Source organism: Aphelocoma coerulescens, chromosome 5 (genome assembly GCF_041296385.1).
Source record: "Aphelocoma coerulescens isolate FSJ_1873_10779 chromosome 5, UR_Acoe_1.0, whole genome shotgun sequence".
Classification (NCBI taxonomy): domain Eukaryota; kingdom Metazoa; phylum Chordata; class Aves; order Passeriformes; family Corvidae; genus Aphelocoma; species Aphelocoma coerulescens.
Window position 1 is genome coordinate 10616031 of NC_091019.1, and position 13469 is coordinate 10629499.

The 13469-nt window shown below is 38.8% G+C and overlaps 1 protein-coding gene across 1 annotated transcript in view; it reads left to right on the forward strand.

Annotated features, from left to right (window-relative positions):
• The window catches only part of ELP4 (elongator acetyltransferase complex subunit 4), a 137992-nt gene extending 124951 nt beyond the window's left edge, over positions 1 to 13041 (forward strand). Inside the window, exon 10 of the mRNA XM_069016511.1 lies at positions 12422 to 13041. Coding sequence (XP_068872612.1) covers positions 12422 to 12553 — 132 coding nt within the window. The 3' untranslated portion in view covers positions 12554 to 13041. The remainder of the gene's footprint in view (positions 1 to 12421) is intronic.
• Positions 13042 to 13469: the final 428 nt, after the last annotated feature.

Sequence of the window (13469 nt, forward strand, 5' to 3'; positions counted from 1 at the left end):
AGGAATGACCTAGTTTTGCCTTTTCTTTTATATCTCTATGAAACTCAGAGATGCAGAAAGTAGGGCAGGAGATACTGATGAGACATTTGCCCAAATAATGTGGTCAGTTGCTGTTAGGTTATTAACTATGTTCTTATTCAAGGAACCGGTTATGAAGCTAAAGTAGTGCTGGGGGAGAGAGCCTGTGCACAAGCACAATAATCTGTTAAGAACAGATATTCCTACAAAAGGGGTGACTTACAGTTTGCATTACTTTTCATCTGATATTATTATTGCTGTGCAGATATCTTAAACTGATTGTTTTGTGATGTTGAATGAATTCATTGTAGTCTGGTGCTGAGATTTGTTTTAGACTGTGGAACTGATAGCAAAGGATGAAAAAATATTTTTCTATAGTTATAGCAAATCAAACCACTCCATGTTCTTCCACTGCATGCTTTGAAGTGAAAACCTTTTTGTTTTCTATGTCTCTTGTCAAAAATACGAAGCTTTAGTATGTCAGTGTAGTCTATTCAAATGGAAGGAACCATTTAGATTTTTTTTTTCCCTTTAGAGCCTCATCTTTTTCCAGTGCTGTAGCTGTTCCCCCTGGCAAGTTCCAGCTACATTCAAAATACTCAAATAAGATGGTCTGATAAGGTTGCCTTGTCTCTTAGGTTTTCACTTATTTATAGGAAGAAATGTTTAAATGGTATTTAGAAGAAATAATGACACAGGGAGTACAAAATATATTTCTTAGTGGTGTTTCTTCCCTTCCTGCAACCTGTTTTCATGCTATGGGTCAGGACTTAACAGCTCTCAAGAGTGTCTGGTTGAATAGTGGCAGGCTTCTAAATCTCAAATCAAGTGCTCTTCAAAGCACCTTACTTCACTTGAGATAAAAACTTGAGGCAGGTTTTTTCTATCTGGCCTATTCATCAAGTATAATCTACTGAATTGTTGACATTTCTAAACACTAAAGGGATTTTAAAGATCTTATTGCTCTAAAGAGACTTACTTGTAGTACAGAATAAAGAAGTGAAATGAAAAAAATACTGACACATGAAAAGTACAAAACTAAATAACTGCTTGAAACAGCTGAAAGCAAATAGCTATAATTTGACATATAGTTTCTTTACAAAACATGTTTTTGATGTAGGAATCTGCTCAAATGTTCAACCCTCCCCCTAACTTTCAGATAAATAACAATGTTTGTTTTAATCAAAATTACTCACAAAAGTCTTGCATTTAATGTGATACCAGTTTCTGTCATTCATATTTAATATATTTGTTTTCATTTACACTGAGACCTACTGTCTGAAACAGAGTTGTTTAAAAAGAAATTGGTGTGACCTGTCTTTTAACCTTTCCCCTTCTTATTCTGTGTTTAAAGTTCCTTTAAAGCATGGGCTTCCCATAGAGTGGGCAGAATGACCACTTGGTCACCAATGCAATTTTTCTCTTCTTCTAAGTAATATCAATTACTGAATAAAAATATGCCACCATGAGTTTTCATACCAAAACAGGTGGAGCCAATATTACAGATATTAAATTACACTTCAGGGATTTCTGAAGTCTAAAGATTATTTGGAAGTAACATTACAAAAGGCTTTGTTATCTGGAGTTTTAAACAACAGCCCTGAGTCACAGGGGATTAGTGCTGAAGATATATTAGAATATGGATTATGTACTGTCTACATCCTTACCTGGGAGTTACAGGAACTGAACATACATCCTATATCAGTGCCAGTTTCAGGGTGAGAAGACAATGATAGCAGAAATAAATTTTATTTTTCTCTTCTGGCCTGCTTTTTGCCTTAACATAAGGTGTCTCACAGTGGCATTTGCCACTGCAGAGCTGAAGTTCCTAGCTTATGAAAAGCTACAAAAATAAACTGGTCATCTGTTTAGCAGCCCTGGTTTGTAAATGTGCAGGATTTTGTAAATAAGCAATACATTTATCTATCTAAATGATACTTGCTTTTAAAACAGAGGTTAGTAGCAGTAATTTGCACCTACATAGACCTTTTTTATTTCTCTCTCACTGTTTTAAAGTGATTGAATGATTTGTGTTTCTCCACACATAACAATCCTGCAAAGCAGACTCAGAAAATACCTGTAGCAAAGAGCTTGTCCATGCATGAAAAGCAAAATAATAAAAAAAAAGGATGAGAATCTCCGGAAAATTAGTCTGCTTCAAAAAGCTATTAAATTGTTCCTATCCCTGAAGCTTTACAAATGTGATAATTGTTGTGTTCTGGTCATGTAATATGTTTCTGCACCAAGTTGAGGCACTTCCCTGTTTCCAAAGCCGTCATGTCTGGAGGAGGGATGGGTGGGCTGTGGAATAGGGATAATGAATCTTCCCTGTGGGCAGTGCTTGCTCCAGGTCTGAACACCCAGAAATGCTTCACAGGTGTGCTCGGCTGTCTAGCACTGGAAATTTTCTGATTCCAAGTGACTTTAAAAAGTAAATACAGAGTACAGGGCTTGTTCCTGGTATAAAATGATACCCCCCCCCCCCAACCCCCCGCTCCAGCTAACATTTACTTTTTGAGTTGGCAAACCGGTCATTGAAATGCACTTGTCATGGAGACTTGCCAGTGTGAGTTACCTGTCTTGGAGCAGAACCTTTCTGTGAAGTGCTGAAATTTATCTGGACAATTTTATCAAGAGGCAGAATACATTTTATCAGTTATTTGGTGCAGTTGCACACCCTCAGTAATGGGTTTTAAATGAGGGTATTAATGAGTTTTCTGAAATCTGACAGGAACTGAGACAGAAGCCTGGTAAATTACAATGAACTTTACCGGATAGTTTTGGATGCAAACTCAAATATTTGTTTAGGTTTTCAATTTGGCTGAAATTTTAGAGGGTGACAGTAACACTGTAATCCTGGAACAGATGCTTCTGCTCTGAATGCTGCTTCTCCCTCCTCCTCACATACACAGCTTTTGTTTGTACACACTGTGCCTTGAACACTTCTCAAGCTTCCCAGTAGAGAGACTCAAGTTGTTGTAGAGCATCGTGGGCATCATCAGCAACTCTGGAACATTTCCAGTGAGCCATCTGTGGTTTGATATGAAATCTGTACTCCGTGGCATGTTGCAATGTCATTCAGAGAAGGAGTAGACACAGTGGAGGCACTGATTCAGTGAGAAGCTTCATAGAGTTGTAGGACTGAAATCCTCCCCTTGACCTTTTAGACTCCAAGTGAAGAATTTGGTTTAAGCTAGTCACTCAGGTTTCCTGAATAATCAGCAGATATGGACAAGCACTTGCAAGGACAATTCATCTCACCCTAGGTATATAATGTAGGTTAGACTGAATGGCTGACTTGTAGACAGCTGCAATTAGGTTGAATGAGTCCGTCAGGGAAGAGAATGTGACATTTACATCAGCATCCACCCGACTGTCCTGAGAGCCCTGGAATTACTCAGACTTGCATCACAGGGCCCACACTCCTCTTATATAAGCTCAGGGAGGAGAAGTTCAGCAAAAAGAACCGATCCACAGGAGAATTGTCCTTGCTTTCAACACAGATGATAACATCAGACTCATGAACTACTGCTTGAATTTAGAACAGTATTTCCCTTCAGATTTAGACAATATATTCCAATCTCAACCATAGCATGCCTAGATTAATATATCTCTTCCTGGCCTCCATCTTTCCCTTTCTTCACTCCATGTTTTCTTCAGCCCTTTGTCACTTAATTTATTTCCCTATGGCTCTTCTCTTTCACTCGCCTTTCTAAACATTACTTTTTCAGTTAGAAGAAAATAAACAAAAGCTTTGGCATTAATAGAGTATTTATATATCATGACATTTTTCTTTCTGCCTTGATGTTTTGTCTTTTACTTTTTCCTTTTTGGCCCACTTTGTGTGTTCAGACCATAAACTCTTCAAGACAGAGACAGTCTTTCAATTTGATAAGAGCTGTATCAATATTACTGTAGTGTGTTATATAAGTGTTTAGTCCAGTTCTGCTTGTAAGATTACCATGGGCTTCTCTGAATTTTGGATCAGACAAGCAGTTGAACACCTGCAGTCCTTGGGCAGCCTGTAACCATTACTGATGGATCCATCCCTCTTTATAAAACAGGGAGCTTCTTCATTATCCAGAGACTCCAGCTAGAACGTAAAGTGTGTCTGTTCTGTGTGATTAAGGGCACCTCATGGTGCCAAACAGTGGTGGCATTCTCAGGTGTCAGAGAAGGCAAATATTCCTGATATTTTTCTCTTTCACTTGAGTCTCTTCACATGGAACAAATCGTCTTTAACACATGTTAGAGTTTCTCTTTGGAATGAGTTCGTTCGGACAATTGTCTGTGCTTTCCTTTCCTGTCACTGAAAATTAATAACTGGAGCTGCACATACAGAAACCCACCCATCTCTACTCAGTCTGGAACTGGAACTTCTTCAGCCACCCAAAATACCCCAGGGATGCCTTTTACACAAACAGGTACAGAATTGAATTGTACTGGTACAAACAAGTATCTCTGAACAGCAGCCAGTGTTATAAAACTAAACTTTAAATTCAGAGTCATGAATCCAGATTTCTGGTCAGAAAACAGAAACAGTACCATGTGGCACATCCAAATAAATCAGCACAGTTCAAGTTGAATTCTCCTGGATATTATCATATCCCTTCTGTAAAGCAGATACACTGGAAAGCTGTAGTGTTCTGAAATGTAAAATGGATTTTTGCAAAATCTATCATACAAAGAGTAGGTTAATTAATGGTTCTTAATTTTGCCATGTGTCCTTAAAAATGCTATTTAAATAATCTGTTTATACTATTGGAAACCCACAGTAAAACATCACTGTTCTGTAAGTGAGGTGAAAGTGAGAATTGCCCTGGTTTTATTTTACATTATCTAAGTGATGGAAAATAGGAGTTTTAGAATATTCTCAGTAGTATTATCTGTTCAAATATTCTCAGTAGTATTATCTATCCTGTAGCAGACAGACAGACATATATAGGTAGAAGTTTATTTATCAGTTATTCTTACTGGAAGCCTTCTCTCAACACCTGGTGTTGGCAATAGTTAACATCATGATGGCTTGGGTTGTGCTCCAACTTAAAAAAAAGAAATAGGATGTGCATGTGGTTAGATGTGATTATTTTAACATGAGTTGATAGATCTGTGGTTTCTTGTAAGTCACAGTCACAGTTACCTGAAATGTAGAAAATTTTAGAATGCTCTTTTTTTAAAGTCAAGTCTTTTGGTCTTTGTGACCAGTTTAGAAAATGTATCCATTCCTGTGATCTAAAAATGGTGATGTAGTGTCTGGGAATACAGCAGTACAAGAAGAATCTCAGGTCATGTCCATTATACAGAGAAACAGTTACCTACTCTTTTATCTCCTGAGTTTGCTAAAGTACTGAGCAAATTGCAACATGAGCAGGAATATAAGAGATTCATAGTAAATGGTTAAAGAAGAGTTTGTGTTAGACTGAAATGCAGCTATGGGAGAATAGTTTGGCTCCATTCTCTCCACAAGATAAATATTGTCGATTGTGAGACACCATCATTATTTGTGAACCAAATTTCACAACAACCATATGATTTCTGCCTGACACAGGTCTAGGCCAGTTGGAATAACTTTTCTGTTCCTTGCTGAGAGAGCTCATAATGTCTTCAGTGGCAAAGGGCTTATTGTTTAGTCATTGAGATTTGAACTTATATTAGCTCAGAAGTTTTAGGCTTTGTGGCAGTAATAAAATTTTTGTGTGTTTTCATAGCGGTATTTTGCTACATGAGTAGTTACAAAGTTATGCCAATATAAATGATATGTCACTCCAGTAGACTGCATATCATATAAAAGAGAACTAATTTCATCAGAATACACATATCTGGTGCTCCTCATTTGGAGAGTTTGGCAAGAGAAGAAGCCAAAACTTGTAGTAACCTCTATGTCAAGTATTTGAGAAAAGCCTTTCTCTCCAGAAGAAATTTAGTTTCATACCTGCACATCTTTGTGCTTATGCTAAGCCCAAAGGTAGAAATTACTACTGGTAGTTATAAGTGAGGTGATAATAGAAAGACATAGAATGGAAAATGTAATGCAAGTGGTGGATTGTGGGCACCATAAACAAGGGGAAACAGTAACAGGAGCTCAGCCTTTCTGCTACAGTCTGTTCCCATTCTGTCTTGTGGGGGCTTTATGGAACAGGGAGAGTTCTGCTTCAAAGAGAAGTAAGTAGGATGTAAAGCTCCCCAACTAAGAGTCTGCATCTTTCATTTTCCCAGCATTCCTAAAATTCTTCTCCCCACCCCCCTCTTCCCCCTAAACCAAATCCCTTCGGCTTTGGTGACTTCAGTCTTCATGGAGTTGTAGCAAATGGAAGTAGAAGGGATCTAGAGAGGTCATTAACCCATCTCCCTGCCCCAAGGCAGGGCTGCAGCCATAGCAGACTAACAAGCTTTTTTTTTTTTGGTCAAAGATCCAAATAAATGAATTGTAAAGATTTTTGGGAAGCTTGGGCTCAGTTGTTAAAGCTTCATGTAACTGTTAACAGAGTCACAAGGCTGACTTCAGTGAAATTAACTTTAATATGAATCAAATTAAGAGCAAACTGTCACCTCATTTTTAATGAGATTCAGTGACTTTGCATCACTCGTGTTGTTATGTATTTTTTTGCTACAGTATTACACTTCCAATAGGTATGAAAATATAATGATGATTTTGGAGTTATATACAGAATTACTTGAGGTTTAGATTTTTGCCAATATACATATATCTGCTTATCACATTGTTGCTAAAAAAATTTGTATTCTTTATTGCTTAAAGCATTTTAAAGAATATGTGATTTTTGTAGCCCTCAATTAATTTTATGAAATTGTGCTGTATCTTGAGTGTCTTCAACCTCAATTGTCTCTGTATAAAAACAGTTCATACAGATACGTATTTCCTCAAATCTGATAAGGAATTTTTGAACTGTTTGGTTTTTATCCTGTGTAGGTGTAATACTGGATTTCACTAGTTGCCTCCACGGTGCAGTGGCAGTAGATTCCTCAGAAGAATGTGTAGCTGATGTCTGTAGCTGTACAGTAATCAGTTCTTTAACGTTATCTCTGGTAGCTAACTCCTTGTTTACCCTGTCACTGGTTACTTAAGTTCAGTCATAGATTTTTACTTTATTTTCAGTTCCTTTCACAGCCAGTTTAAGCATGTGTACTGTTTCTATGCATTTTGTAACTGAAGTATAAACATCAGGAGAGGTTTTTAGGAAAACTGCTGGTCAGTCCTCTTAATACTGAAGAGAAAAAAGGCTCGGCATTGGAAAATCTGGAGGGTTTCTAATAAACCTCTAAAACAATCCCCTTGGTACAGTAAGATACACTGGCAAAAGCACTTGCTAGTATTTTTGTATAGTAGGATTTTAAAAATAACTTGACCCCAACCAAACGTAGCAGCCCACAGGAAGTTCCTGGAATAGCCATGATGTGGTTCTTTCCATGCCAGTCTTACACAGCAGACCAGAGTCAGAAAACCATCAGTGTGTATCTGGTCCTCTGTGCTGGGACTGCACTCACTGGTTGCTCTGTGTCCCTTCTGAGCTGTCCTTTTACATAATCTCATCTTCCACTTCTACCTTCTTTTCCCCGTTGAGAGCAAATGAAGTAATTAGAGGTTTTCTTCAGGCAGAGGGAGGAGCAGGCCCAAAGTATGTAATAAGTTTTGTCTAAAGTGTTTTCCTTTCGTAACGCATGCCCTAAAGCTGTGTGCTCAGCTGGTTTCAGTGTAATTGTTCCTACTCCACAAAGCCTTCCAGACTGCCCAAAACAGAGCACCACAACTCACACCATGCCCCTTCCCCAGCTATGCCATGTTCCATAATATCCTTCTTTCAGAGCCACTTATTTCTTCAGCCAGAGAATGAAAATCACAGTCTGATTCTGAAGATCCTGAGTTTAAACCTTCCTGACAGCCTCCATGGGTGAAAATGCTGTGTGATCATGTAATTAAACATGCTGTAATAATGCAGATACACAATTAACTCTGCACAAAGGAAGTTTACTCCAGCATTCCCTAGTTTTTCATTGATAAACTTTACCTTACATTGATATATTTTTAAGAAGTTATCCCAAGGAGGGTGATTATAGGATCCTGTTTTCACTTGCATGTTTACTTTTGCCATGTTATGACCATTTTGCCTTAAAATACTGTTGCCCTGCCAGCTTGCTCTTGGCTACAGAAAGTTTTGTGTTTCTGGAATATTTTAGTGAAGATGTTAAATTATTTTAAATAATTTTATGTCTAGCATTTAGGCCAGGGATGCATTCTTGCTGTCCTGTGAAAACCCAACCTGTTGGGCACACTCAGTGCATTCAGCTTGACTCTCCTGCAGGCATTTACCTGCTTTTTGGACCCGGTGAGCCATTGCCTGTGCCCACACTCTGGGCTGGGGCACCAGGGCAGAGGAGAGGGGCAGGAAGCAGGAATGGGAAGCAGTGCCAGCAGGGGAAAGGAGGACAGATCAATAATGGGTGAGGAGGAGCAGAACAAAATAGAGGATGAGGAAGACGAGGGGTTGAGGCAAGGAGGGGTGGCCTGGTGCTGAATTTGAACCTAGGCTTTAGGAACAGGAGCAGGGCATGGAAACAGAGGCGAGAAAAATACAGGACTGTCAGGGGCGGGAAGGAAGAGCTTGGAAGCAGAAAGCTGAGACCTGGGGACTGCAGATAACTAGAGAAGAGATTTTTTTGTCATGAAAGCCAGTTGTGGGATGGAAGGAAGGCCTGGACAAGGATTGGGATTGCCACTGTGAGCAAAAACATCCTGATTTTTACCAGACTGGTCAGAGAAAGAGAGCTTGAAAGGAATGGAGGTCAGGCCATCAGAAATAGCAGAGAAGTCTGTCCACCAGAAAACATCCTGTGCTTAACTAGGACTTTAAATGTGAGTGTTTCTCTGTGGTCAGCAAATATCTGTGAAAATGTCTGTTTTGTGGTGCTGGTGTTCCAGAAGGATCACAGCCTGTTCATACCATCACTTACTACCTTAGTTCAAGTGATCACAATGTCCCTATTGGTGCCAAAAATAAAGGCCAGTTGCTAAACCTGTGGATGTAGATGCCATGCAATGAATTTCCTGTTTGTCTGTGGCTTAACATTTAGAATATTTTTAAATGGTGTTAAAATATTTATTAGGATTAATATTTTCAGTGCTATATATGGGCACACAGAAAATTTCTTCACACAAAAAATATAAGGAATGATATTTTGAAATACCTGTGCAGGCTTTGTTCACAGGGAGCATGTGCATGTCCAGTGATTCAGATCTTAATGGCAGAATAATACCCAGTTGTTTTCAAAGGACTGTGGTGTGGTTTGTTGTTCAGAACATGTCTGATCTAAGGATGAATGTGGCATATGCAGTGAAATGTGATTCCTGGAGAACCAGCAATTTGTTATAATGTGAAAGTTGGGATTGTAGAGGAATGGATTGTAGAGGAAAAGATTGCAGGAGGGATGGTCTCGTAATTAAGACATGGAAGGATATCAAGGATATCATGTGTGTCTCTGCCAATACCACTCTTATTTTGTGTCTCTTGTTTTCTGAGTGCCTGACTTTGGATTCTTGAAAAATACTGAGCACTCAGCTGCAAATGAAGTCAGCGTTTGAACATGTGAAATTCTGTAAAATGCTAAACATTCTGGAAAAGCAAGTCCTAACTGCCTCAGTTTCTGTTTCTGAAATTAGTAGATACCTTTTGCTATGTGTTTTATGTGCCTCAATTCCCTGTCTCTAAAATGGAGGTAACTTTGCTGCCTCCTCTCACAAGAATATTAGGAAAATAACACAGTTGGTATTTGTGAAGCATTCAAGTGCTATATGCTGACATGTGCTATTGAAAAGCCATTCTGTCTTCAGAACAAGGTTTGAATAGTGTACAATAAATATGTCAGAAAAGTTCAGAGTAAACAGTGACAAGAAAATAAAATACTGAATAGCCAGTCACTAAATGACTAGCCAGTCACTAAATGAGCAGTGTGCATCCTCTTCACTGAAGAAGATGGGGGAACAAGAGTATAATGAAATTCTGTATCATAACAAGTACATCTGTAAAAGCCTAATTCACTTCCAGCATCCAATCTGAGGTTCTTTAATTTTTTCCTTTTCCTATGTAAGGCTTTGCAGATTTATAAACATTCTTATGTCTATTTTCTGTTTAGAATATATATATTAGCGAATGAACACAGCATTGACCAAATGACTAATGTAAATGTGTAAATGCAAAAGATTTTTTTCTTTTCTGACCACACTTTTAAGTCCAGGGTGGTGTGGCACGGGTTTTTGCAGTTGTTCCCTGTCTATGATATTTAGTCAGTCCCTGCTTAAGATGAGTTTGCTGAGCCTTGGTTCTGTTAGCTCTTCATCACCTTGCTCAGAATCCATTTGGCAGACTTGGCAAAGGGTCAGTAATTGCAGGAGGATGGCAGTGCTACGACATGCTCCCCAGAGGAAGTTCCTCTCCTGCTCCTGGTGAGGGCACAGAGATGTCAACAGAGAGTGGGAGAAGATTGGATTCCTTCACTTGTCTCTCCACCTCCCACATCCCTCTTACCCTGCACCCTGCCAGCAGAGTACTGTATGCTTTTTAAGAAAGAAAATGTGATTGAGAGATCTGCCAAGTGCTCCCCTGTACTTCTTCTGCTCCTTTGCTTTTCAGTGGTTACAGCCCCTCCCATACAATCCAAGCTGTACATTGGCTCTTCCCAGCAAACGTTTTGCTCAGCAGCCAAAGGAGATAGGCTCGTGCCCTGCTTGTGTGTGTTGAGGCAGAAATGAGGCGCCACGGGCTACAGGCCACAGCCACAGCCAGGCTTAACCTTCTTTGGAGTAAGGGGAGAACTGTGAGTGAAGGATCCTCACTGGTTTAGTACAGTGAAATGTCAGAGCTGCAGAGTTACTGTGTGGTATTTACAGGGAGTGAGGGTTGATATGTGAGCTGTGCTTCACAGGCAAAATGCTGTCAATAAATACACATCTTTCTCCTATTCCAGCACTGGGGTATGGCATCTCACCCTGGACACAGGCTTTCCTACTCCTCATGCATTGCTTTATGCATTTCCTTCCCTTGGAGAGAACAACAACACAGTTCTTCTCCAGTGCTGCCCACAGCCAGGAGTAGCCAGTGGTGGGAAGCCCTTGGGAGCATCTCTCAAGTTGTGCCAAATTGCACAGTCTCAAAACCAGCAAGGAATTCAACAGTCAGCTCACTGTAAATTCAATGATTTCTTGTGCTTTTTAATTGAATTCTTATGATACAAATGTTCCAAAAATACTGAGTAAAAGAAGCTGTATTTATATGTGATAAAAGCAAATATGTAGCAAAGGCTGAGAATAAGGATAGCCCACACAGCCTCATAATACAGTTTTGCAGCCACTACTGTTCCTCTGTTCCCTTCAGAGGCATGTGCATTTTAAAAGAACCACCCAGTTTAGCCTTTGACTACTAAATCTTTCAAGAAATATGCTCCTTCCATGATACCAGTTCCATAAATTATTGCACTGTGCCGAAGACACTCAGCTGTCTCATCTGACCAGCTTTCAGTGCCTCACTGTGTCCAAAAGCAAGCCGGTAATTGAGCAACTAAAGCCTCAGTTTTACATTAATTTTCACCTTACTTTACAAAAGCTAAATGGTAATGTCATGTCTTTTATATATCTCCCATGTAAAAGACCCTCAGAGGGAGGGTGGAAGTATTTTTGTCATAGTTGAAAAATAAGGTTTCTTGTGCAAGGACCACGTGCTTGTGGGCAGCCATGTAACCTGTGTCTCTGTTTCCCCATCTGTAAACTGGATTTAATGTTCCTACAACTCACTGGGGAGGGCAAGCTTTGATTAACATATATGATTGCCTTATACAAATGCAACTACTGTCACTGCTTGGTTTTATTTAGCCGCTATCAGTAGAATATGAAGAGGAAACATCTAGCAAAATAATGTGCAACAGGGGTGAGCCCTCTCCATCTTTTGACCATCCCATAATTTATTTTCAGACTCTGTCACCATGTGTCCATATTTAAAATAAAACTATACTTACACTGTAGTGCTATAATTTGATGTAGAGAGAAAACACTGGTTTTTAAAGGAAAAATGCCCATATGTATAATTAAATACCTTGAGCAAATTTGTATTTTGTTTAGAAAATTTTCATAAGGAAAAAATCTATTCCAATTTACAGAATCCAATGTATTGAAAATGTAAAAAACTGTTGCCAGGTCAGCCTAGAAGAGTGTCTGGGAAGTGCTTTATTGTGCGAGTAAACACGGATCAGTCAGGAAAAACACTGCATTTTGAAATACGCTGTGCAAAATGATTTCTACTGCATTTATTTTTTTTTCTCCTTGTTTTTCTCTCTCTCTCTCTCTTTCTTCCCTCTCTCTCCCCGTCTCTCTCTCCCTCCTGAAAATCTCCTGCCACAGCGGCTGCATTTGCCTCCAGACTTGTCAGACACAGTGAGCCGCGCGAGCAAACAGGATCTGGCAGGATCCGCCAAACTGCTGAGCTCAGGATGTGGTGCGATGGCCATCGGCAAGAAGCACCTGGACTTCTAGTGATTTCTACTTAGCAGTTTCACTCAGATTTATGTGACACTCTAATTATGAGTGTTAATGACTTATATAAATATTTTTCTTAGTGATTTGACCCAGCAGTCTTTAAAAATACATGTTGTCATATGATGCCTTCCTTTTTTTTTTTTTTTTTCTTTTTTTTAATGTTCTGGTTTCTTTGTACTAATTTTGGTCTTGTTTGGATTTTGCTTAAAGCTTCGGTTATGTTGGGTCCTGCCATTGTTCTGCTCTAGTAGAAACAGGGAGTATTTTGTTCCTTTCCTTAAAATACAAAAACTGTGATAACCCTTTCATTTCTATTTCTTTTTACATTAAAAATAAAGGGATATTTTTCCCAAAAGAATTTTTATATACTTACATATAATATTTTGTATGAATACTGAGTTGGATGGTTTATTGAAATAAAGGAATGGAACTAAGCAATTCATTGTCATGTGTTATTCAAAAAGCAAACTGCACACTTTTAAGAACATTCATTTCTGTAATTGAAATACCATTCTTAAATTTCAGGAAATCCCTACGTCAGTTTATTAAATAAGTAATAATAAATTTAGAATATATAAGATAGTTGTTATTTAATGTGCCAATAATTGAAATGGGGGAGGGGGGAGGGGGTAAATCAGAATATATTATAGATAATTACTTTGCCTTATGTCTTACTACATGCATTAAAATGCACTTGAATGGAATTTCCTAACCAGAGAGGAAAGAATTGATTTCCTTATGTAGTTCAAAACAGTAATCCTAAACAATTGAAGTCAGCACTATGAAATTATGTCAACAGACATAATTCAAGATTGAAATTCAAACCGACAGCTACATTAATGCTGGGAAACCAGAAGAGTGCATTTGAGCTCGGGGAAGGATATCACAGCGAGCTGGTCTAAAGCAGCCAGAA